Raw genomic sequence first — 27,033 nt, 5'->3', positions numbered from 1 at the left:
TTTTTTTCACAAGGATGTCTAAACCAAACCTCACCTACTTAACCTCAGACCTTGAGCCTAAGTCCCTTACCTAAGTCAAAGGGTTGCACGGTTCACTAAGGCCATTAAAATGGCTGGGGCGCCCAAGGAGTGGGGCCCACACATCCTTCCAAGCCGTTCTTTAAGGGATGCCCTATGTGGGTCCCACTTGCATTTAATGTATCAAGAGATGGTGCACAAGGGTTGGTACCACACAGCTAATGTGGTTGCTGGCTGAGGTGGCTTGCATGGATGATGCGGTGATACTTGGCTTGGGTTTCACTTAGTTTAAGTGGCTTGCTTTGGATGAAACTTGGATCTCAGGTTCGGATCAGTCATGCTTAGATCTCTTTGCAAGATTTGGACCTTTGGAGTTAGATTTGGACTCTTCCACCACGTGGTCTATATCAAGGACTTGAGCAATAGAATTGTACAGGGATCTTCAAAAATTTTGTCTCTGTCAATTTCAAGGGAATGGAACGACATCTGGTCGGTTATGGGTGATGCCACAAGTTTTTTTTTTTTTTTTTCCTTTTTTGTTCTTTGCCCACTTTTGTATAATCAAAGAAGGCAATGGGGATTAAGAAACAAGAGATTCATTATCTTAAGATCCACACCAATTGCATGCCCTAGGAGAAAGGTGACATTAAATATGTCCACGATCCGAAATTGAGGTGCTGCCCCTCCATCCTCGAAAGCCCAATTTCCAATCTTTTCCTTGATCTTTTTCTTTTCTCTACCCTAGGGAAAATCTTTTGCTAATAAAGGGCATCGGTAGCATCACAATTAAGACCCTGGAAATCCACTGGACCTAGCTGGTTCCAAATTAATTATTTCCTCTTTCTCCTACACATGGCCAGCACTTTCAGCTTACGGTTAACCTTTCAAATGTTGCCGACTTGAGTGTCAATAGGGCATTGCACTAGTCCTCCTACCCATGTTTTACATGTTTTAAAACGGATCAGATTAAGATGGACCCAACCAAGGTCCAGATCCATGCACGACAGTAACGAACGAAAGCCTGAACCCTGTTGCAGATGCAATAAGCTTTTCATCTGTATACTTTGGATAGACTCAAGCGTATGCATGTTGAAGGTGAGCTGGATTTGACAAGGATGATCATCTCATGGATCATATCCGTTTAGTTGCAGCTACCTTGTAGCGTAGACTTTTAAAATTAATTTTGGGAGTTGGGTTAACGTGGTCACGAAGAGATGAATATGAGCCCTTGGTGGTGCACATGGGCCATCCATCAATGACCAAAATGTCCTGAACTAGAAATAAGATTTCATATGTAGAAATTTTGGCCCTTTTGAGGAATGAAATTGATGGGTGCACATGATCAACAAGAGCCAAATAGACAACGAGCTCCCAAATCTAAAAGAGGCCTGTCGAACCATACCCACATGTCGCTAACTAGCTAAATTAGTTGAGATTATCACGATTCCTAAAGATTGAAGAAGTGCAAAAGAACTTGGTTCCGGACTATTAGTTGATCCAGATAACTCGTTATCTATTGATAACGAGTTATCAACTACTTTTTGTGAATATTAGTTGATTCCGATAACTCGTGATCTCACCTACATTTATGGTTTTAGTAAGATAACGAGTTATCACTTAAGACATAAGATCTCTCGATAACTAGTTATCATTTTCGTTAGGCTAACATTCAGATCTCTACAACAATTGATGAGTTCACAAATTAAGTCTGTATCACAGAGGCTGACAAGCTGAAAAAAAAAAAGGTTGACAAGGCCGAAAGTTGCCGGTTAAATTGGCGGCTCACTCTTCATTAAATATCCTGGCTAGAACCCACCTGAGAATGACAAATTTAAGATGAGTGGAAAGCACCAGGACCCATCCGACCTTAAAAATTCAAGCAGTCAAAAGGTGCTGCACCTTCCATTAATAAAGTTCAATTTTTAAGGGTAATCTTGACGTTAAGTCCATGCTTTAGTATCAAAGAAAGTTGCCCTATGGATCGCCTGGATCTTGTTATACAATCATTATTTTAATATTCTCTCCCCGATTCTCCATTTCATTTTTAAATTTCTCTCTTGTTTTGTACAGAAAGAAGGGTGGTGGCTTAAAAAAAATTTAAAAAACGATATAAACTGAAAATGTAAACTAGCATGAACCAAGATTTATATAAGAGGCCTAAGGGCTAACACTTGTGGTCCATTGCCCAAGCACAGAGGTTAGCCACAATGGGTAGAGGGCGGATGGTGATAGTAGCTGTGGTGGTGGTGCTGAGTCTGTGGGCCGCCTCCTCAGCGGTGGGCCAATTATTGAAGGAGCCTTCAGGCACGATGCTGCACTTCTACAGGATCAACCGCACGTGCCCTTATGCAGAGGTGTATGTGAGGCACATGGTGAACAAGACGTGGGTGGAGGACCCCTCCATCACCCCTGCTCTCCTCCGCCTCCTATACTCGGACTGCTTCGTTACGGTAAGTAACTGTGCATGCATGGGTTGTTCTCTCTCTCTCTCTCTCATTTGCAATTTCATGTTGCCAGGGATGTGATGCCTCAATCCTGTTGGATGGAGACAAGTCGGAGAAGATGGCACCCCAGAATGCAGGGTTGAGGGCATTCGATCTGATTGATATGATCAAGAGGGTGTTGGAGGCCAGGTGCCCAGGCGTTGTCTCCTGTGCCGACATCCTCAACCTTGCTACCAGAGATGCTGCCGCACTCGTCAGTTCATTTTCTTCCCTTCCCTCTTTTAGCTATTCTTAATGGACAATGGATCAAATGGACTTGCGTATATTGGGCTCAGCAAGAGCCTCACTGCATGGGCCACTTATGCTTCTTATTATATAACACGCCAACAATTAACTTGGTTGCATTAAGGGCATGTTTGGAAGAGCGAAAAACTCTCATAGGAAAAAAAGGTTTTGCATATGATAGATTTTTAAATGAGAATTTTTTCTAAAAAGAAAGTTTTTTGCTTGTTTCTGTAGCATGAGAAAAAACAGAGTGAAAAAATGAGAGAGAGTAGGAGGGTGGTGGTGATGATCATGGGTGGTGGTGCTGATGGTGGGTGGTTGTGATCAGGAGTATAAAAATAAATTTTCTCTTGGTAGAAAATATTCCTACGTATACATTCCTCCACCTCCCCCATGGAAGAATGTCTCCTATCAAAAAGCATACTTTTTAGAAAAACTCTCAGCGAAAGTCTTTCTAGCTTGGAAGTGTCAGAAAATCCTTACGGATTTTTCATTTTACATCACTTTTCCTACATCTTTCTTGCTTCCAAACGGCCTTAAAAGCAAGTTTTACTATTTATTTACCATGTTTTTTCATCTTTGAAAACTACCTTTTTATCCTCAGCGTTCTTTCCTCACTTCTGCTATAACTTCAATTTTCACCTCTTTTCCAATTTTTTACATATTATTTCTCTTATTCTTGTCGTGCTAATTAACTTCTTAACATCCTTAATTTGCCTCTAATGAAGTAAATTTCATTTATTTCATTTCTTGGAAGCTGAAGTTAGTATCTGCTCTCCAAAATCTTTCTTTCGACTCAGTATATGCTCTAGTCATTCTGTACAAGATGGGATCGAAATTGACTGTTGAATCTCATTCTAGTGTCAGCTTATCACTGGGAATGAAGAACAAAAGCAAATTCAATCGGCCGAAATCACCCTACTCCCACTACACGAGTCAGCCTTAAACCTAATTTATTTAGCAGTGATCAAAACACACTCGACTTTTAGAAAATGTTAAAAGCAGACATAAACTGTTCCATGAATAATTAAAGAAACCCAAAGTTTACTTCCTAAAATTAAGTTGTCGTTAAATGTGTAATTGAAGTTACCATGTTAACTTAGGACAGTTATCCTAGCTAGACATACTTTTCAACGTGATAGCTAAACCGAAGCACATTACTTTCCCTTTTTCCTCCATTCATATAAGGTTCCCCACAATAACAATTGATTGCACCCACATGAGATGCGGACTGATTTGATCTACTCGGTTTCTCGTCTTGCCAACTATTTTTCGTTACACCTAGCATTTTCAACAGATAATATGATGCACACACTTACAAAGATCATGATTGGTAAAATATTGAAGAAACAGCTTGCCTGAAAAGAAAGCGGTGCTAATCCATAAATTAAATTGAAAAGAGAATGCACGGAGGAAGATCCATTAGGGCTTAAAAAAGTGGTTTTGAAGAAGAAGAAGATGCAAATTGATGTGAGATGGGTTTGTCTTCTTTAGGATATTGAAGAACATGAGTATTTGCTTCCACAGAGAAAGGGGTTTTGGCGAGCGAAGATGACTCCTTTGCAAAGGGTGGGCACGAGTATTTGTTAGGTGTCTTAAGGATAGAACTATTTGGTGGAGCTGGAAGTAGAGACTTGTTGATCCTCCTACTGACAACACCGTTTCATTGGGCTTTTCTCTCATAGAGTGTCTCCGGAGCCAGATATAAGTGTTTGAGCTAGCTCGCCCTCTCTTTTAAGTTCTTATATCATGTCGTGCCCTCCCCCGCACGCGTGCAGGAGAGAGAGAGAGATTGGAAAGAAGAGCCCTTGCTGGATACCATGAGGGATGGAGAGAAAGAGCTGAACAACTTCCGCAATAGAAGGTTGGGTAGGTGGGAAAGAACATAGAACGTAAGGACGAAGTAACGTTGGATATCGAAAAGTAATGTATGATTCCCAAAACTTTCGGTGTGCTTTGGAAAATTTTCTTAAATGATATGAACAATAAGCCAGGATCAGGTGCCATCACATGGGACACTTTGAGTGTGCCTCTGCACCTGGCTGCCCTCCATCTTTCGCTGACAGTATGTCGGTTGTGGGGGCCCAAAAGCAGACGGAGGTTGGCCGAATTGGGCCTTCTCATTTCAAGTTTATATTGGTATATCTTAACCTTTTTTGTCTCTTTATCTTTAGTTGATTGTTTTTTTCTTGTAAATTTATTATTATGTAGTCGGGCGCACCTTCATATCCAGTATTCACCGGGAGAAGGGATAGCACGGCACCAAGTTCCATGGCATCTGTTAACCTTCCTTCCCCTTCCATCACATGGGAGCAAGGCGTAAAATACTTTGAATCTAAGGGCCTAGATGTGTTGGATCTAGCAACTTTATTGGGTGGTTACTCTCTCTCTCTCTCTCTGGCATCAAAATAAGATGTTAACCAATTCGTCAGTCATCGGTTTACTACAGTAGAAACATCGTCATCCATCAAGTTTTTTCATACAGCAGACACATGAGAGAGTTATGAATACCACACTTCTACTTGTACTAAAAATTTAGAAGTTGAAGGCAAGGTCATAATATTATATATACCACACTTCTGCTTGTCATCCATTAAAGGTTATTTTTTTGGCAAATTTTTGTAGGTGCACATACTGTTGGCTCTAGTCACTGCAGATATATATACGACCGGCTCTATAACTTCAATGGGACTGGAAAGCCCGATCCAAACATGAAACCTTCCCTCGTTACCGACCTTCGGAAAAAATGCAAATCGAAAAAAGGTGGTGATCTGGCTGTCTTCCTCAATCCTGACTCAGGCAACCACTACACCTTTAAGAAGTCGTACTACTCTCGCATCTTAAAGAAGCAAGGTGTCCTTGGAATAGATCAACAGCTCTTGTTTGGCAATGCCACCCTTGAAATCACGGAAGAATTCGCTGCTGGCTTTGAAGATTTCAGACGATCATTCGCGCTGTCAATGAGCAGGATGGGAGAAATTGGGGTACTCACTGGAAATAATGGAGAAATTCGGAGGAATTGCCGGTTCAGAAATGCAGATAATCCAAGCCTCGCCTAAAACATAAACAATTAAAAAGATTGTGAAATCTCCCAAATAATAACTGCTTTATATCAAGCACGTTTTACTCTGTTGCTTTGCTATCAGTTGCTATTAAGGAATGCCTTAATTTTACCTTCATCAGAGGAAAAAAAAAAAAAAAAACCTTCCATCCAAAGCGGCGAAGTGGACGTACTTAACGTATTGATCCATCAAGCGGACACCTCCTACATGGATGCCCTGCCTTAGCAGTTGGCGGTCAGGCATGGACAAAATTTTGCTGGACCTAAGTGGCCTGAATATGTTGCCACAGAATTCCCTTGGCCATGTATCTTGAAGGTGCTGGCACTAGCGCTGCTAAACAAGCTAAAAGAACCGAGCTTGGAGTGTTCAGGCTTCACTCATTCTTGTCGTGAGCCGAGCAGAGTTTGAGCTCATAATCACGCCGAGCAAAATGAGTCAAGCTCGAGCTGGATCGTTTACAACAAATATACCTACATTATTTCAAAGCTCAAAGTAATCAGATTACAACAAAACATACACTTTTCAAAGCTGAAAGCAATAAAATTGTCTCTAAACTTACTACTTGCAAACCAAAATGCTTCATTAATTATTTGTTCACTATGTTATATGGTCTAAAATATATTTATTGCTAAACAAGCCGAGCCAAGCTAACGCGGACACTTTTTGCTTATATTTTATTTGCCAAGCCAAGCATGTTTTTGTTTTAGTATATTTTGCAAGTTCCAACGACGCCTTTGCAAGGGGAGCCATGAGCAGCTGCCTTAACGGGCACCGAAAGAAAAGTCAAAAGAAACACTTTCATTGTCCTTAGAAATTAATACCCCTGTTTCAATCTCACAACCAAAGGATGTTCAGCTCTAATCCCATTTGGAGCTACCCCTCAGTTGTCCATGAAACAAAACCATACATCCAGATCTCAACAATATGGGTGTCAATGGGCTGGATCTTGTTCAGACCCAGGTGAATCCGAACTGGATGTGACTTTGTGGTGAGGGTACCAGATCCAGAACCGGGTCCTATAAAGATTTGATGAACCAGACCTGGTCCATATACCCAGTAAAATAATAGTTTTCATACTGATAAATCACAGGTCTTGGTCGAAAGTCGGGTCGGATTCGAGTCTGGTATGCAATTTCACAAACCATACCCTGCTCTATGTACTAATCGGATCATTTGAATCCGACCTGGTTTTTAATTGAACCTCCTTCTGTATAACCAAACCCTGACCCTATAGGGTTTGGTACGAATCAGGTCTAGGTGAAACCCGATCCATTGACACTCATACTCAACATGTTCAGCCCTTAGCAGGTGTCGACCAACAATTTTGTGAGGGGGATCAAGGAATCATCTAAGGCTATGTGCGGGATCCGTTGTTGGGAGGAGTGATGACGGGAGCGGATTATATCAAACGGTGAGTGACATTAGCAATGTCAAACGCAGCCAAAATGCACCATGCATCCAGGCTGGGCCCCACTGAAAAAGGTGAGTTAATGGAGGTTAACCCTACTATTGTACCCACTAAAACTTTCGAGTTAGTGCTTGATGCGCCAATGTTGGAATCAGGAGATGAATCAGAAGGAAGAACTGGATCTGCTACCAATGCGTACTTCAACTGAAATTTGACAGATTCAAGTGGATCGAACCTGTAGTGTTTTGGCTTTGGGACCAGTGGATTGGGTGTCCTAGGGTCTGATCCTTGGTAGACACGATGGAGGAGAGGTTGGAGGTTCCTCGTTGTGGCGAACAGCGTTGGTACGGGCGAGACGGGGCCAAAATAGGAATCGGGTTATGAACTTTGTCTCAGATGATGAAACTGATATAGTTCAAGGTGCAGAACTTGTAGGACCAAGTCTAGGGGTTCTAGGGATGCCTAGGGACATGTGAGAGGGTCTGGTATAGGTTCTGGACACAGAAAAAATGTATTTATGGTCAAGGATTATCGGTTTAAGAAAATCAGAGGTGTGCTTTTGGGTTTCAAGTTCTAGAAATGGATAAAGGTTGATCTAAGGTTATGGAGGGATTTTAAAGGTACCTTGGAGGTCTATAACAGGCTGAGATGGAGTCTCCCATATTCTAAAACTTGAACACACGATCTACAATGCAGCAACATCGATTGGCTTGCCAAGAAAGTATGAACACGCAGTCTAGGGCATCGGAGGAGCTTAGGCTCTTTCAGGGGGTAGAGCGACCAGCCATTGGCGGTGAACTAGATAAGGTCAGAAAAGCATGAGAGAAAGAAAAGAGAGAAGAGCACTAAAGAGAGATAGAAGCCAATTCATTAAACTTGCATAAAATCTAAATGGAGACCTGAGGCCACTTTAAATGGTATGTGATCCCGGTTTGGGTCCATCCCTAATCCAAAAATAAAATACTAACACACACATTTTTAACTGCTAAAACAGGATCATAACTGGTAGTAAGAACTAGACTAGAGAGGGGGGGTCAGTTAGCCTGACTAGGGTCTGACAAGACTGTAGATTTTGGATCCATTTTTGAAGGCTTAGGACTTTGTAGAAGATCCTCAATAGCTTGGCACATGGACAGATGTTCAAGCACAATACCAAAACACCTAAGCTCTTTGTGTGCCCATGTGTGTGTACAAGGTGCCACTTGTATGAACTAGTATGCAAACCATGCCTAGACTAGGAATTTAAAGTTTACAAGGTTGAGAAGGGGTTTCGTCTAGCTTATGCTAGTGGTTACAAGCTCAGCCTTAAAAGAATCAAACAATAGAAACAATAAAACTGATTTTGGCTTGCTGTCAACACACTATGCTTGGGCACAACAATGGCAGCGTTAGGTGCACAGTCCTATGCACTTCAGTGCATCGATCACAGACTGCTACACCTATTGTAGTGAGGTAGTGAGCACACAACCGTTGCGGCGGTGTGAGGCATGGCACCTCGGCATGCAGCATTGAGCGCTCATATAGTGAGTGTGTTGCGGTTGATGGTAAGTAGGCTTGCGCGTTGCGAAATACTATCACATAGGCTAGCGCGATGTAGGAAGACAATGTGTTGCTGGCATTCTTCAGGATGCTAACACGCGTGTTGCACGCTGTGGAGGAAGACACGCAGCTTGCGTGTTGTGGCAGATTACGTGCGGTCTGCGCACTATGGCGAATGACACACGGTCTGCGCGCTGTAGTGGATGACGCACAGTCTGCGCACTATGGCGAATGACACACGGTCTGCGCGCTGTAGTGGATGACGCACAGTCTGCGTGTTGCAGGTGGATGATGCATGATTTTCACGCAGCAAGGAAACCTACTCATGGCCTTGCGCATATGGAGGTGCGGCAAGGCAGATATTGTGCCGGGTGGCTCAGCTGCTGCTTCTAGAAATGAACAACTTATACAGATTGTGTGCTAGAGATGGATCAGCAAAGACTGGCTCAACACTCTATCAAAGGAGGTCCATTGCTTGAAGACGAACTATCTCGATCCTAAAACATGTGGTGAACTTGAGTCAGCTACTGATTATGTTCTTCCATGTTCACCGCTATGCGCACCTGAGGAGCAAAAAACCTCCCTTCGGTTGCGGCAAAGCGAGAGACATGCACAAGGCGGAAAACCTCCCTACGATTTGTGGCAATTGGAAAAGGTCTCACAACCGTGCGTCGGCTACAAAAGCAATTCAAGACATGCACCGATGAACTCGTTCCAAATCGATCATGCAACACATCAACAAAAGAAGTATATGAGCAATAAGCGATGTGCGTTCGATGAAAAGAAGATATCTGAAAAGAATTCAAGTAGTCACTGATTCTGCGGATGAGCACTGCAATCTTGACATTCTTCACAGCAGCAATGATGAATGGAAAAACTGCAAGGAATGTGTGCGCGTTGAATCTCTACCTCATGGTTGAGCCTGGCCATGATGCATCCACAATCGTCGGTTGTGCAATAAGCAGGCTGGGACAATGCCGAGCCGACACCCTATCCAAGTTGGTCAACGCAAGGTTGAGCAATTAGCCCAAGAGGTTTGGATAACCAAAATCTCACAAGGAGACCAAATGCCAAAAGGCACCAAAGAAACTCAATTTTATTAATTTTCCAAAGATGATTTACAATTCAAGGCCTCGACTATTTATAGGCTACAAGACTCAAAAACCCACCAAAACCAATTCCGTTCATTCAGTTTAGAACCCGCCTGGTTTTCCAATGACCCTTACCGCCCAACCGAAGTGGTCCCGCTCGCTCACCATGTGTGCCATGCGTACAATGAGTTGCGTTGAAGTGGATCACTGCTGTGCTATCATCACCAGCTTGCTGAAGTGGTCCCGCCTCCATGTGCGCCCACTTAGAGTCAGTTGTGTTGAGGTGTAAACTTTGTTATGGCACCCCATTGGTTGATGTGTCTCTTGGTGTTGCGCTCCACATCGGTTCACATTAGTCCACCATTGCTTCCCTTACCTTTGTTCTCAAAGGTAAAATATGAAAAATTCTTCTTCCTCTAGAGTCCTCATTTTCTTCACTATCTGTGCAGTGTTACTTTTCCTCACACCATTCTTATCCACTCTGTAATATAACTCCTTTTCACATTTTATCGTACAGGTCAATCACTCATCGCATACTTGGAGCTTTATTCGATTCACACATCCTCTTCATCATGCTAGCACTCTATACCACCAACTCCAAAAATTTTGAAACAAGTAAATGGCATCCTTTGTTTGTTGTGCCAAATAAAGGCTATTGTATTCAGCATTACCCATACTCAGCTTGGCAAATCTCTTGGCCATTGGCTTCATTCTTTTGTTGTGCTCTTGCTGGAACCTTGTGAACACCCCAAATTTTCCAAAAAATCCCTTTTTTGCCCCTAGCTCCATCTTCTGAATAATCGGGTCAATTTTCAATCAACATTTTCATTCATTTCTCGGATTCACTGGAATCCAGATTCAATTTTCCTATCTGACCCAATCCTTGATCCATATCTCATATCCGGATCCAATTTTTAATCTTAATCTCCTATTTTTCAAAAAAATCAATTTCTTTATATTTTCTCAGAGGTTTTTCTCAATACAGGGTCCGAACTCAATTCAAAATCCGAATTCCAATATTTTATCAAAATTTCGGAACCCAGAGCCATTTCTGAAGTACTTTCCTTAAAAATTCTTATATCTCAAAATAGTTCAAAATGCCTCATTTTGGTCCATCTATTAAAAATCCTCATGTTTTTAGGGTTTTTCTTTCAAAAACTCAGAAAAAATTAGCTTTTAAGATCCCTTTTAAACCAAAACTTTTTTTTTGAAAAAAAAACACCCTTTTGCTAAAAAAACCCTTTTTGAAAGAGCCTTTTATTGAAAAATTTGGAAAAAAAATCAAGGAGCCCCTTTGAAAAACCTGCAATGGTTTTTCGTTGCGCTCGATACTTCTCTCTCTCTCTCTCTCTCTCTCTCCCTGAAGCTCTCGATCCTTCCTCCATCCCCTATTTAACAAACCACAGGGGGGCTTCTCAAGACATCCGTTCTCACCCTTCCATGCACATATTCTTCTTCTTCTCCCTCTTCTTTCTTCTCTAGGTTCCCGTAGTTTCCTCTTCCGATCAGCTGAAGGAAGCCGACCATCCTAAGGCTCAGGTAAGCGATACTACCCTTCTTTTTCCTTCTCTTGTTTTGTTTTTCTCCTTTCATCTTGTTTTCTGATTTTTCCTTTTTTTTTCTTTTGATCGAAGCACTCACGTAGAACCAATCTGTTTGCAACAAGATCGACCTACGTACGTGTAACAACAATGGAACGCTTGCATTCCAACATTTTCTTTCTTATTTATTTACAATTTTTCCTAATTCTGATCCGTGTTTTCCTTCTTTCCATCTTGATTGTAGTTTGCATTGGGATTTCTCCTCTGATTTTTTATTTTCTGTTTGTTTTTTTTTTCATTTTGATTGTCTTTTGGCCTTGACATTTCGTTTGTATTTCTACTTCTTATTTTCATCTCGATTTTCAAAATTACGTTGGATTCCCAGTTTACATTCAATTTCTTGCTCTAATTATATGTGATCTTTCCTTTTGATTCCGTTTTACTCTTTTCCTTTTATAGTTAGTTCTTTTTATATATATATATATATATATATGTATTTCCTTTTGTGGCTTCGATCCCCTGTTTGCATTGAAATTCTAGCGGATTGGCGTGCATTCTGATTTTCGATTCTCCATTTAGTTTTTTTTTTTTAGTCATAATTACTTGTTCATGCTTGATCTCTTGCTTTGACAGTATCAGATTCATCATTTTTTTTTTTACATTTACGTTCTCACTTGTCTTTGATATGTTTCATTTCATTACATAATATATCCTATACATTGTGAATCATTTTGTGCTATGTTTGCTTCGTCATCATTTCGAATGTTGCAATTCCAACCCTGCCTTAGCCTAGTAATGGTGGCTATATTATGTAATTTATATCGATATATCAAGTTTTTATCCAATTACTGATTGCAATCAAAAGCTGATCCCAGTGGTGGATTTAATCCAGTAACCATTTAATATCCAGTTTGGTGTAAACCTTGTGTTTGTTGGACAACGTTCCCCCTGCTATGCAATGAAACACACAACCCACCATCAGCATGGTATCACTTTCAAAACCCAAGGGGCAGACTGTTGGATCGTTTGGAAAAGGATTCACTATGCTATCTCTAATAGGTTAAGTGATGAAGTCCAAATTTCTTGGAAAACTTTTGAGTGTTAGAAGGTCGGGTGAAAGGGGCTACACTTTATCGTACGACGCATCAGCTGAACCAATCCTTGTCCAAACTGAGAGTGGCGTTCTTAATATGCCATTGTATGTTACAAGTAACATTCTGCATCCTATATCAGTTGCCACTGTAGATGCTCTCACAAAGGTTCATTATCCATCTATTGCTACTGTTATATTATCACATCCAAAGGAGGCAATTCAAAATGAATGTTTGATAAATGGTGAATTAAAGAGGTTTGGTCAATTGCAACCGCGTAGTCAAGGAATGGAGATTCTGGGTGTTCATGCTGGAGACCCTACAGAACTTAGCATGAAGGCTGCATTCGGAAAGGTTTGGAGACAGGCAAAATGATGATAGCATCATTGGTGGCACTTTTAAAAGGCTATTCAGGACAGGAGGGTAAATCCTCCACCTCCACATTTCCATTACTGTATCTTCATAAGTCATTGTGTTATGCTCATTCCTTTTATTACGTTGGATTGTTTATCATATTTGAGAATCGTCTAGCTCGATCTCCTGTTCCAACCTAAATTCCAACATTCAGTCAATATCCTGCTTAATTCGGTCCCTTGTCTTATGACTATCTGGCCAGCACTGTTTATAAAATTTCCGAGAGAAATTATTTCATTGTCTCCATTATATTGCTGAAATAACCAAGAGTGATATGCAGATTATTATGTTTAAGGTTTCAAAATTTGGAGAAGAGAAGGAGATGCATGGTGCTACAGTTAATGTTTCAGAGGTAAGAGCTAATCGTAGATGCCAAGAAATTTGAGTATGATGGTATTCTTTGTAGGCTTGTACTGAGAGTCTTTAGTGTGATATACATATCACTTCTTCCATCACTTTGGTGTGGAATTCAAATATGGTTTCTGGCGTGGCGGGATGGGTGAGGAACGACTGAGGCTCCAAGGACATCTATGAGTCATTCGTCCATTGCCATGTTGCAGACTAACAACAACAATTTAAAATTTTGGTAAGTTGGGTTAAAGAGGGGAATTGCGACAAACATTTTCATTGATTGGTGTTATCCTACCATCATCCCTTACTATGTTATTGTTCTTTAGAGAGCTTTGTTCTTCTTACCCATGTCCACCCTGTTGCACCTTCGTAGCATACCATCCCAACACTTACATGTCAGTCATCCATTCAACACAGCATTGCACTTCTGTATTTCGCTGCATATACCTTGTTTATACTCAATTTACTGAGAACAATTTATTACATGTGTCGTACTCCTTCCACTATGTTCACACCATATCCTATTTCCACAATAACACTTGCATAGCAATTTCCTTCACTTCTTACATCCCATTGTACTTGTACACCCCTGTATTTCTCATTCATTCACTCCCTATTGCTTGTCATTTCCTGTACCTATATTCATATCTCCATCAACACTATTCACTGTTGAAGCACTTCCCTGTCATTTCTCCTCACTGGGCACTTGTATATCAATTTCCTGCATATACACTGTATGCACACACACCAAATATGTATTTCATTGAATATATCGCATCATGCATACTCCACTGTGTGCCTACACACCATAGGCCCTGCACATGTTCCATCTCCATCACTCCCTGCCTTTGCATTTCACCAATGCACTGCAACTTTCTCCATTGTTACACATATTACATCCTATATCATTGCACTTCATTGAAGATTCACCAAATGCACCCCTCCAACACCTGTGCTTTTGGTCCTTCGCAGCATTCACTTAGGCTACACTTATGTCCTCGCTACCAAATGTCTTATAGCTACCCATCATACCCATTCCTCCACCTACAGTAGCAGCAATATCTATTTACCAGCTAGTCGATCCATACACTTTGCATCACCAATGCACAACATAAGATACCCTTTTATTCCACCTTGCATGCTTCATGAAGTAACTACTTGATGCACATCTACTTAGGCTCATTATCCTCATTCATCTCCTGTATAGCGATACTTTTATCCTTCCTAACTATATCACCATACTCCCACCACTACAACACTCTAGCCCTAGCGTCAATACTGTACAATGATCATTAGCACCACTACCGGCTGCACCTCATCACATATCCTCACTCCCTGCATCTTACCTCGCATTTACACAACACTGTTTTCACCTACATCTTCACTTCATAACTACCTTCCTCTGTGTCACCCTCATTTCATGCTCACTTGACATCTACTCACAAACAATGCCCATCTCACCTTCTTTTGTACCATCTGCAAATGGTACTATTCACCGCCATCTTCGCTGCCCATACCTACAACAACACACACATCTACATGTATACAACATCTACTGTAGGCACTGTCCACATCTCCCTACATTTCCCTATACCGTGCATACACCTTCAATACTTGCATCCACCCTATATACCTGTTGTGCACTAAGATATCTACATCATCCATTCACCTCCCAGTACCATGTACACTTTCAGCATATTCACAACATTGCCAGCATGGCTTCACTTATATTGTTATTACTCCACTTTCCCATATGTTGTGCACCTGTACATTCATCTTCTTCATAGCCACCAGCTGTATCATATCCACAACATCCCCTTTTCAATATGATTTTTAATGCAACAAACTAATATTCGGTTGTGAAGGAGTTAGCAAGTGTCAGATTATAAGGTAGCTGGAATAGTTTCTAGAATGTTAGGTAATACGAATTTTCCTTGATAATCCATGTATGAAACTGAGAAAAGTTCTGCTCCCCTTGTCAATAAGACTAAGTCAGCATATTCATAGTTGCATCATGAGATTACCTTCAAAACTGAAACGGTAATGTTTAGAGTATTATGCATGTAGCCCAAATATCCATTTTTAGCATATTACATATGCATCTTTGGACATTCGTTTCTTCATTCAATTCATTTCAATATATGTGTTTTCTCATCCATGATATATTAAAATTTCATTAACTTAGAGCATAGACACAACATTCCATCATCCTGCATATGATGTTTCCGTTTTATATATATATTCTTTTGCTTGTGCTAACTCTGTCTTTTGCAAGAAATACATGGAAAATGTAATTTTCTTCTTAGTTTAAAATTTTGTTATTTAATTCAATGATGTAATAGTTAGATGATCATGAGAAACATTTTCAATCTTAGATTAAAATGTATGAGCATGTATATATGCTAAACATTACTTGTTTCATATTAATTTTCTTTTTTTCATTTCAAAATTTCACAAATAAGAACACGAATGGCATGTGCGCCATTTTATAAAAGGTGATTAAATCCTAAGTTGATGATTTGGATCAATGGCCATAGTCAGGGTGTGAACAAAACTTATGATTTTCATCTTTTATGGAATAACACTGGATCCACACTGGATCTTTTTCAAAATCATCATATTTTTTTTCTTTTATCAGAGTTTAACTTAAAATTCACTCAAAATATATATCAATGGCCATAATTAAGATATATTGAGAGTTAATTTCATTTTGAACTCTATAAAAGCACAAAAATATGTTTTATTCTTCACCTGAATTTAAATATGATTACTATATAATACATTCAATGACCATAGTCAGGGATGTATTATATCTTTAATCTTATTTTAATTCACTTAGAGAATGAAATATGCTTTTCAAATTCAATTTCAAATCCTTTAATTCATTTCATCATTTAGGATAGAATTACATCATATTTTCAAAATTCTTTTTTAAGATTCAAGTGATTTTGAGAAAATTCTTCAAATACCTTCTTCATTTCTTAAATCAATTCTTATTTATAAATTCAAATTCATCTTCCAAATTTTATCTCATTTCAAAATTTCAAAATTTCAAAATTTAATTTCAAAGTCCAATTTGACTTTGAAATTTCAAATTCATTTCTATATTCCAGATTCAATTTTCAAATTCAAATCCAAATTCAAAGTTCAAATCAAAATTGAAAATTCAGATTCATTTCCATTTTCAGGATTCGATTTTAAAATTCAAATCAATATTCAGAATCAAAATTTTAATTCAACTTTGAAATTTCCAAATTCATCTCCCGGTTGCAAAAAATCAAGTTTGAAAATCAAAGTTTCAATCTCTATCCTTCTTCCCAAATTCTGGAAATTGATCTAGGATTTCTCAAAGTTCAATTTCAAGTTCTATCTCGTTCTCAAAATCCAAATCCCATCTAATTTTATTCTCAAAACCCCACTATTTCCAAAATCCAAATTCATCTTCTAATTCCATACTGGATTCCAGACTTCAGATCCAACTTCATTTAGGATTCTAGATTCCAGATTCAACTTTATCTTGGATTCCAGACTTCGAATCCAATTTCATTTAGGATTTCAGATTTCAAATCCAATCTCATCTTGGATTTCAGACTTCGGATTCAAGATTCATTTTTGGATTCCAAATTTCAAAATCTAATTTCATTCCCAATTCCAGATTCAAATAAAAAACTCATTCCAGATTTCAGATCAAAATTTTATTTACAATCTAGTTCCATATTCTCAAAACCCAATTCCAAATCCCATCTAGATTTCTTAAACACCATCCACCTTCCATTCTAATTTCAAACCTTAAATCTAGAATTCCACTTCATTTCTCAAAATTCTATCTTGACTTTTCGATCCATTTTTGAAGTCTATATTCATTTTTCAAAATCTCCCTTCTTCAAATTCAGGTTCATCTCAATCTTTGATTATTTCAAAACTCAAAATTTATTCTAAATCTTAAGTTAGAAAACCTAACTTCTCCAAGTCCGTCTTCAACTTTCAAAAACCATTTCTTCATCATATTCTTCATAATTTCAAAATCACTTGGATAAAATTTTCAAATTCTTCTCAAAAGAGCATACATTTTTTTGCATCAGATTCATCATTTTAGACTTAGAATAAGTTCTTAGACAACATCAAGGCAAAGCAAAAGGCATAAATTCGATCTTGGGTTTGATTACCTTTGGTAAAGGCGCCAGAAACGGTCGAACCTCGTACCGACGAGCGAGCCCCGTCTCCCAATTTTTCCCACAAATATTTTCAAAATGGAGGCGAGTAATCTTTTAAAATCCTTTCAAAATTAAGGTCAGGTGAGACCTTCGCAAAAGAGTTCATCTCTCTCTTCTTTTCTGTCTTTTATTTTCCCCTTCAAAAAGGGAAAATAGAGGCTAGAAAGGAAAAGAGGAGGAAGAGAGAGAAGGATACAAGAGGAAATTTTTTGCGATGATCACAAACCTGTAGCACATAAATTCCAGCTTTCTCAACTCGTTTTCATTTAGCTTCATCAAAACTGTCGATTCCATGAATGCTCATGTTATCATTGCAAAATTTTACTTTTGCAAGTCAAACTGACCTTTGAAAAAAAATTTGAAAATAACTCACCTCTGTTTTTAAAATGCGAGAAAATTCTGTAGAATGGGACTCGCCTATCGGTACGAGGTTCAATTGTTCCTGGCGCCTTTACAAGGGGTAATTAAACCAAAGATCAAAGGTGTGCTTAGCTTTGCTCAACTTGTCTAAATCGTGTTCTATTTCCTAAATGCACAGAAAATCAAGCATGTGCTATGATTTTTCTGAAAATGTAGATTAAAAACATGATGTTTGCTTTGAATATTTAAAACACTTAAAGAATTCTTGGAGAATATGTCACTTGGAAAATCATGAATCACGGTGAGAGGATATTTCTGAGGAAACTGAAAATCGATTTCTGAAGAATTCAAGTGTTTTAGGAAAATCGATTTCTGAGAAATTTTAAGTGACTTTGAAAAACTTGATTTCTCTGAATTAAGACTTTGAAATTAAAGATATAACTTGTAAAATCATGATTTGAACTTGATAAATACTTGAAATACCATTTGAAAGCTCAAAATTTTGAGAAAATCAATTTCTAAGTAAGTCTTAGAAAATTTTGAGAAAATCGATTTTCTGAACTAGAGTTGGAATTTGCAAATTGAATGAAATGAATGAGTATGAATTTGAAGAATTACGAAAATCCTTTTGTATTTTTGAAAAATGCAGTGCATTTTGAAGTTAGCCTAAGTGTGTAGGTTGAATGTCGCTAATATGAAGATCACAAATCTGAGTCTCATCCGTATTCTGACTATGGCCATGAATACAAATTTCACCAAGTTTGTCAACTCCATAAGAGCTTGTGCACGTTCTATTCATGTAGACCATGGTGAATTTGAAATATGTGCATGAATGACAAACATAGCAGTTATATATCAAAGTTGAAACTATATGCAATGCAAATCCTAATCTAAGCAGAAATTGAAATTCTTATTCCAAAGTTTACATTTAATTTACATCACTAATTGAATTTAAATAAAGAAAATTAAAGGAAAGTAAAGTCATTAATATCCCTGCAAAACTAGAAAACTTGTTAGTAAAAATATGTTGGCTTTTCTAGATTTATCTAGTAATAACTAGAAATTACTGAATTTTGCTAGATATAAGCCTTTTTTCATGATTTCCTGAGATAAACATAATGAAAAATGAAATAAAATAGAAGAAATAATGAAAATGAGATTTGAAAATTCGAAATTGGGGTCAAAATGACCAAAATACTTCTGATAGCAAGACTATGGCCTTGAAACAAGAGTTTTTCAGAAAGATATTTTGTAAAAATGATGTTTTGGAATTCAAATGAAAATAAATCAAACGTAAGGTGATGTAGTATGATTGAAAATAAGAAAACCCAAGTTAAGAATTTCAAAAATGAGGTCAAATAACCAAAATGCTCTCGATAGCAATACTATGGCCTTGAAATCAGGGCTTTTAGAAAGATATTTTGGTAAAAACTTTGGGTTTAGGGTTTAAATAAAATCAAATAACAACCAAATCGACAATGAAATGTCCTAACATTATTCTAAACATAAAAAAACCCTAAAAACATGAACTTATATACAAAAATTTTAAAATATCATGAAAAACATAATTTTGGCAGTGTTTTGGGATCCTACGGGTACCTTGTTTTGTAATTTGATCCATTCAAGCATCAACTGAGATCCAAAATTCATGAAAATGGGTACCTGCACTTATTATCACCCTAAAATTAGATTGGAATCATAAAAATATATTTTTTCTATTATTTCAATTCAAAAATTGCATTAAAACTCTAAAATATGCTATTTTTATCCGCGGGCACATACCAGTTTCAATGTCAAACTTGAATTAGGGATCAATTCACCATGGAAAATTCTGAAATTTTACATAGACAAAATAGACATAAAAACAAAGAATCTTCTTTTTACATATTAGAAAAATCATCTCCGGTTGGGGAGATATCGTTCTGACAATCTGTACTTGAATTTAACGAATATAACATTGATCAAAATAGGCACTTTCAGTTGCAAATACAAGAAAAAATAGCAGATATTATCAAAAAAATTTGATATTTCAGAAGTGAATAATAGACAGATAAATAATCAACTTCCTTTTTTATAAATCATGAATCAAATCTACGGTTAAGGATCTATGATCAACACAAGTTGAATTAGGGTTTTAATAAATCATAATGAGTTTTGAAACATGGATCTGACTTTCTGACATAGGAAAAATATCAAATAGTGACAAAAAAATTATGAAACTTTGACAGTAAATAGATGACATTAACATAAAGCCACTGTAATTTACGGATCTTGAATCGAATATTGGATGAAAGAAATATCACATCTATAAGCTATACTTGAATTTGAGCAACGGTTTTAATCAACAAAAATTCTGATTCGACTTTGTATTTTTCTGACAGGGTTCTCGAATCCCAAAACTTCTGATTTTTTTATAGAGACTCAATAACATATCCATGGATAACATATAAAAAAATCAGCAATTTTTAACAAATATTTAAATGCAAAATAATATGTTTTTTACAGATCTAGAATCAAAACACATGGAAATCTAAGAAAACACTAAAGAAGGCATGATTTAACAATGAAAAACAATAAAAAAATACCTAAAAAGCAAAATAAAATCCATTTTAATATTGAAACATATGCAATAAACATTAATATGCTAAAAAAATAAAAATAAAATAGGGAATCCATGGCTGGAATTAATTTTACCCTTGAAATCATGGATTTAACCCATTTAATGAATAAATCGCATGTTTTTTGTTGGTTAAGAATATAGGAAACGTGTTTCTAAGTGATTCTAACGGATTAGAATCCTTGAAAACATAGTAAAACCGAGTTGGATCATCTTCTTGGATTAATCATGGTGTTCTTGATTGAAATCCATGGTTAAACACCATGACAGAGGGGTGGCAATGGTAAAACCCATTGAAAAACACAAAAAAAACTAATAAAACTATGAAAAACCATTAAGGAACTCACCTTAATGGATGCAACTGCAATGAAGAAGATGAAGTGTTGGAGAGAGGAGAAAGAAGCTCCAAGAAATCCAAAAGGGAAGCATAGGGGTCGAACCCCCTATGGGCTCTTTATATAGATTTTTTTTTTTAGGTTTAATTTAAGAGTCCTAAAAAAAATAAACTTTCTTAATTGGATCTCTTAGGGGTTGACAATTTTTCCTAATTGGTTTGACATTTTGACTTTCCTAATTAGGCCCTAACTAACCTAGTACTCCTAATCCTATTAAAATAATTCCAAATGTGGCACCACCCTCTATGGGCCCACATCAGTTTTTTAAAGCTCATTACCATTGGAAGCAGCAGCCAAGATGCCAAGAAGAATGCTCACTTCACTCTTTTGCCAACAATAACAAAGGTAACAAGAATAATCACGATAACAATTCAGAGGGATTCAAAGGCTAAAAGGGAAAGCCTCTCCAATCTAGCCCCCAATACAAAGAGAAAGATCAGGAAAAACCAAAGCGTAAGGAGTGGAGTACTGATCGCAAGTTCACCCCTCTAGACCAGACACTCGAGAGTGTTCTGGAGTATATTCTTGTAAGAGATATGATCTGTTGCCTGAAGCCGTTGATCCCCTAGCAATCATGAGAAGATTCAAAGAGCAGTTCTGCAAATTTCATCGGGCAGTAGGGCATGACATTGTAAACACCCCAAATTTTCCTTATCCATTCTCAGATACCCCCCCCCCCCTCTTGCAGATGCCAACCCTGGTAGGTCAGTGTAGGAGTCCAACCCCAAGTTTGTCTTAGAAAATTACCATTTTACCCCTTTCACCAGGAAAATTACTATTTTACCCCTAGGTTATCCTAGATCCTTGTCAGTTAGAGTTAACCGAGTTCATTCTTAAGCTTAGAATAGTTAGAATGGCAGTTATTTCAATCTCACCTAAGCTCACGATGAGCAAACCTTGTTCATTTCTGATCATTCCTACCAAAATGTGTTCATTTCCTCATAAATGAGCTCATTTCTAGTTCACATCTAAGCCAATTGTCTCCGAGTTAGTTATTCTTAGTCAATCTTATCCCTTTGAGTCTATCTTGAGCTCACCAGGAGTTCAAGTGCTCCAATTTCAGTTCAAATCCATTTTCCAATGTCTAGGAGCCAATTTTAGCCCATTTCAGCTCATTTTAGCTAAAATTGAGCTAAGTCCAGTCAGTTGAGCTAGTGTTTGAACTTCAGTTTTAGTTCATCTCAGTATTACTGATTTTTATTCCAACTCAAGCCTAGTGCTTGTTCGTAGCTCACTTTACTCCAATGATCATTTCTCACAATTTCTCTAGAAATGACATCATTTCTTAACAATTCAGTCTAGGAGTTTAGCTGAGTCAGTGTCTTGTCAGTTCATTTGAGTTCTGAAACCCTAGTACTCGGTTCATTCCAGTTCAAACCAGTTAAAACTCTAGTTTCCAGTGTCACTCCTGGCCCGGTAGAGACAAAAACCATTTCTTGAACCATTTTGTTCATTTTTGCCAAAATTATCACTTTTTAAACTAGTACAACTACCAATCGGAGTCCAATATCCAAATTTCTTCATCCAGAGTTTGCATTTCGTATGACATTTCATATCATTTCTCATCATTTTCCATAATTTCATATCATTTCATTATATTTCATCTCATTTTTGAGATCCAAAACTCTAATTTTAAAAATTTCAATCCAGATTTGAATTTTAAAGCTTTTTGAAATCAATTTCAAACCTTGGGTTTTTAAAATGGACATTTTTACCCCCGAGACTCTAAATTTAGAAATCTTTTTTTGAGAAAACAATTTGGATTCCTTTCAAGCTTGATTTTTAAATTTTAAACTGGATTTGCTCTGCAAAGGGGTATAAAATTTTAAATCTTTCAAAATTTGCCAAAATCTTTCATAAAATCCAAAGTTCTCTTTTGAAAAATTTTACAAAATCCTTTTACCCCTTTTATTTTTGCCATTCTTTTAAAAATAAGTGGGACCCACTTTAAGTGGTGCCACAGTGAAACTTTTTGGATTTTATTCATTTATTTTAACATTCCTTTTAGAAATCGTGTGGGCCCACTCCAATATGGCGCCCCACTTTGAAAACCCTCTTTGAAAACCATGTGGGCCCACTCCAAGGTGGTGCCACATTTAAAAACAAAAAAATAATAAAAAAAAGAAAAATAAAAAAAATCCAAATTTTCTTTTTTTTTCCTTCTTTCTTTCTTCTTTTCCTTCTTTCTTTCTTCTTCCCTTCCTTTTTTCCTTTTCTTCTTTCCCTTCTTTCCTTTCCTTCTTTCCCTTCTTTCTCTCATTCCCATTCCCCTAAGGCCATACAGTTGGACCTCTCATTCACGCACACCTCTCTCTCATTAAATCTATTACACTCATTAAAACCTAAGTTTAGGTTTTAATGAGGGACAACACTACACGACTGACTCCTTGGATCTCTCTCTCTCTCTCCCTCTCTCTCTCTCTCTCAGCCCCATCTCTCTTTCTCCCTTCTCACTCCCAGCTCTCTTTTGCCATAGCTTTCAACTCCCTTGTAACAGTCCATCTTCAAGAAAAGGCAGCAGCCTTGCTCCAGTCATAGATCCTCCAGCAGCAGACTCCTCCTCCTTGCAGCCATCTTTACCTTCATTGCTCCTTCCTTCAGCCCGATTCCATCTCCATTGAAACATCAACAAGAAAGTCCAGGTCTTCCATTAACGTAACAAATCTCCATCAATAGCTCCAGTCGGCGCACCACTATAGCTCCTCCCCAACTGACACCACAACAACATCAAGGTGTTGTACCATCCGACATTTGCTTCCAGCCACCTCCAGCACCATCCTCTACTTTGCTTCAACCATCTCCATGGCTGCAACTTATTCCATCAAGGTGCCAAGGTGAGTTCATTCTATTTTACTAAGTTTTTCATTAAATTTCACTAAGATCGTATGATTAAAAGCGAACATGCAAGTCTTATTTTCATAAGAATGATGTGCAGCTAGATCTATGATGATGCAAGGGTTCTCTTTTGTGGTTTTAAATAGTAGGGAATAAGAAAACCTACGTCCCATATGCGTGGGCTATGTGAATGAAGAGATCCATCCGTTCAATAGATTGGATCTCTCATTTCGAGAGCAACATTAAACAAAAGATCATACCTCCCACATCATTTTTATTTTATTCTTGGTTACATGTAGATTTCATTGAGTAGATGCATTACATTTAATTTATGTTATTGCTTAGTAGGTATTTTACTTAATTTCATCCATGTTTACTTATTAGTTTATAGCTTTTAATCTAGGTGTAGAGTCCAGTTATGATTTCATGTAAGATCTTTCGTTCAAAAATCCTGAAAATTCCATTTGTGAATGCCTCTATTTATCATTGATTTCTTGCCAAAATCTTGAATTAGTTTGGGTTATCCAACCCCATTAAATAAATCAAATATTAAAATGGGTTTTAAACCCTATAAAAGCCTGGAATCCCCTTTTAGCAGATTTGAAGACTCGAGATCCCTCATGGGAGATTTGAATCCTTCTCCAAAAAATATTGTAGATCCCTTGTAAAACTTAGTATTTTTCTGAATTTTTCTAAACAGATTTAGTCTCTGTCAAAAATTAGAAATTCCAAACCTCTGAGAGAATTTGGTTATATCTTTGTCAGGGTCTAGACCGACCTTAATCCTCTATGGTACTTCAATCCATAAGTCTAATGCCAAAACCATCAACAGTGGAGTTTTTCCTATTGAACTCTTCTATCTTTTCGCAGGATTTCAGAATTTTTAAGGTTCGAATTCCTAGTTTTCTAGATTTTACAAATTCATTAGCTAAATCCCTTTTAGTTAGATTTTATCAAAATTAGAGATCTGATAAACCTCTGTGTCCATCCAATCCGTAGGTCCATTGCAGAAACAGTCAAAAAAGGAACTGTTCCTCTGTGTATCAGAGTCGTTCTCCTAAAATTTTAGAGGTTTTGGCCTCTGTTTACCATTTTTTCCTGAATTTTTGTGAAAACCTATCAGTCTGCCCTAAATTCCAGTCGTCGGATTCTGATCCGACTTGCCAGAGTTGTAAAGCTCTGACCATAGGCCAAAACCTAAATTTATAAAAAACAAAAAATCTTTGCTTAACTGTCTTCTGTCATCCCATAAAATTTGGGGAATTTCTATGGTAGGTTAGTACCTCAAATTCGGTTTTCATTAGGACAAACCTAGGGTTTTAGGCAAAATCATGTATTTTCTTAGGATTTTTACTAATCTCCATATTGAAAAATATCAAAAAATATTAGTTTTTAGATTCTATTCTATTTCTAGGGTTAGTCTAGGTGTCCATGCTAAATTTGAGCCAATTCTAAGCTCATTTGCTTTTTGTGTTAGTTAATTTTTAAAATCAAAAGCGAAAATCAGAGTCTTTAGGATATTTTTATATTTTAGGATTTTTAATATGCATATCATCATTTCATATCATGTTATATTTGATTTTTATGTCATTTGCATGCATTTAAATTTCAAAGTTTGTATTTTTACAGAATTTATTTAAGAAAACCTTGATTTCAAGGCCATAGTCTTGCTATCAGAGGCATTTTAATCATTTGACCACAATTTCGAATTTCTAAACTTTGATTTTCATATTTCCAATCATATCATATTGTGTTTGATTTATTTTTGTTTGAATTTCAAAATCTCATTTTACAAGACATTTTTCTGAAAAAACATTGGTTTCAAGGCCATAGTCTTGTTATCAGAGGCATTTTGGTCATTTTAATCCCAATTTCAACTTTCCCAAGCTCATTTTCATATTTTCAATCCAATTTCATCATTTATGTTTATATCAGAGAGATATAAATCAGGGTTTACATCTAGATAATATCTGATAATTTCCCAATATTTTCAGATAAATCCAAATAAACCTACATTTTTGTACTAACATATTTTCTAGTTTTGCAAGATTATTCAAGTAGAAGACTTAGTTATTTTATTTCTTTTTCTTTTATTTAATTCAATGTAATATCAGGTGTAATAATTTGGAATAAGAGTTACATTTTCTACTTAGAATAGGATGCATTGTATATAGTTTGCTTTCGTAATTTTAAATATTTGATGTATGATTCATGCATTTTTCCAAATCTACTATGGTTGACATGAATGACACATGCACAAGCTCTTAGGGAGTTGACAAACTTGATGAAATTCGTATTTATGGCCATAGTCAGAAAATGAATGAAACTCAGATTTGTGATCTTCGTATTAGTCACATTCAACCTACACTCTTAAGCTAACTTAAAAAATACACTGCATTTCTCAAAAATACAAAAGGATTTTCTCAATTCCTCAAAAAAATATCTTTCAAATCCATATTCATTCATTTCATTCAATTTACATTATTGTTTCTAACTCAAATTCCAATTCTATTTTAGAGAAATCGATTTTCTCAAGATTTTCTAAGTCTTTCTCAGGAATTGATTTTCTCAAAACTCCAGGTTTTCAAATGAAATTCCAAGTATTTTCCACGTTCAAATCATGATTTTCCAATGTTTCAACTTTATCAAATTTCAAAATCCTAAGTTTTTCATAAATCGATTATCTTAAAATCCTTGAATTATTTCTGAAACAGTTTTTTCTCAGAATTCTCAAATCTCCCTTAGAAATCGATTTTCATTTCAAATACAAATCTCAAAAATCGATTTTCTCAAAGTTTTAATTTTCCTGAGAATCCATTTTTCATTCAAAAGTCATTTTCTGATGAAATTCATGATTTTCCCAAGAATTCCTTTTCCAAGCATTTTTCTAAGCATATTTCAATTTTTCAAGCAAACATCATATTTCTCAAACTTGCTTCTTTTCAAAATTCCATAGCACATGCATGATTCTCTGTACATTTTAGGAAAATAGAACATGATTTAGGCATTTGATCTTAGTCAAAGCACACATTTGGTCATTGGTTCAATTACCTCTGGTAAAGGCACCAGGAACGGTTGAACCTCGTACCGACATGCGTATCCCATTTCATAAAATTTTCCCTCAAATTTTCAAAACGGAGGTGAGTAATTTTCAAAAACTTTGATCGAGTTTGACTCATAGAATCGTTTCTCTCTCTCGCAGAGGGAGGGAAAAATTTTGCGATGATAATAAACACCGAGCATTGTTTCGTCCTGAAGAACATCATCCAAGATTGCATCGACAAAAATCTCCTTGTGAGAGTCCTTTGACCCGAACTCTCCAAAACAACTTATCGATTAGGAAACAAGCGTGTGGTGACCATTCGTCA

At 37.1% G+C, this 27,033-nt stretch overlaps 1 protein-coding gene across 1 annotated transcript; it reads left to right on the top strand.

Moving 5' to 3' along the window:
• The first annotated feature begins 2,225 nt into the window (after positions 1-2,225).
• Positions 2,226-5,806, top strand: LOC149839012 (putative peroxidase 26). The gene is made up of 4 exons (XM_090003915.1): positions 2,226-2,468; positions 2,536-2,715; positions 4,959-5,121; positions 5,373-5,806. The coding sequence occupies exons 1-4, from the start codon at positions 2,226-2,228 to the stop codon at positions 5,804-5,806; spliced, it is 1,020 nt and encodes a 339-aa protein (XP_089860041.1).
• The last annotated feature ends 21,227 nt before the right edge of the window (positions 5,807-27,033 follow it).

The sequence above is a fragment of the Nuphar pumila genome, chromosome 4, assembly GCF_984573655.1.
Source record: "Nuphar pumila chromosome 4, dmNupPumi1.hap1.1, whole genome shotgun sequence".
Lineage (NCBI taxonomy): Eukaryota > Viridiplantae > Streptophyta > Magnoliopsida > Nymphaeales > Nymphaeaceae > Nuphar > Nuphar pumila.
This window is presented reverse-complemented; position numbering and strand designations above follow the sequence as displayed.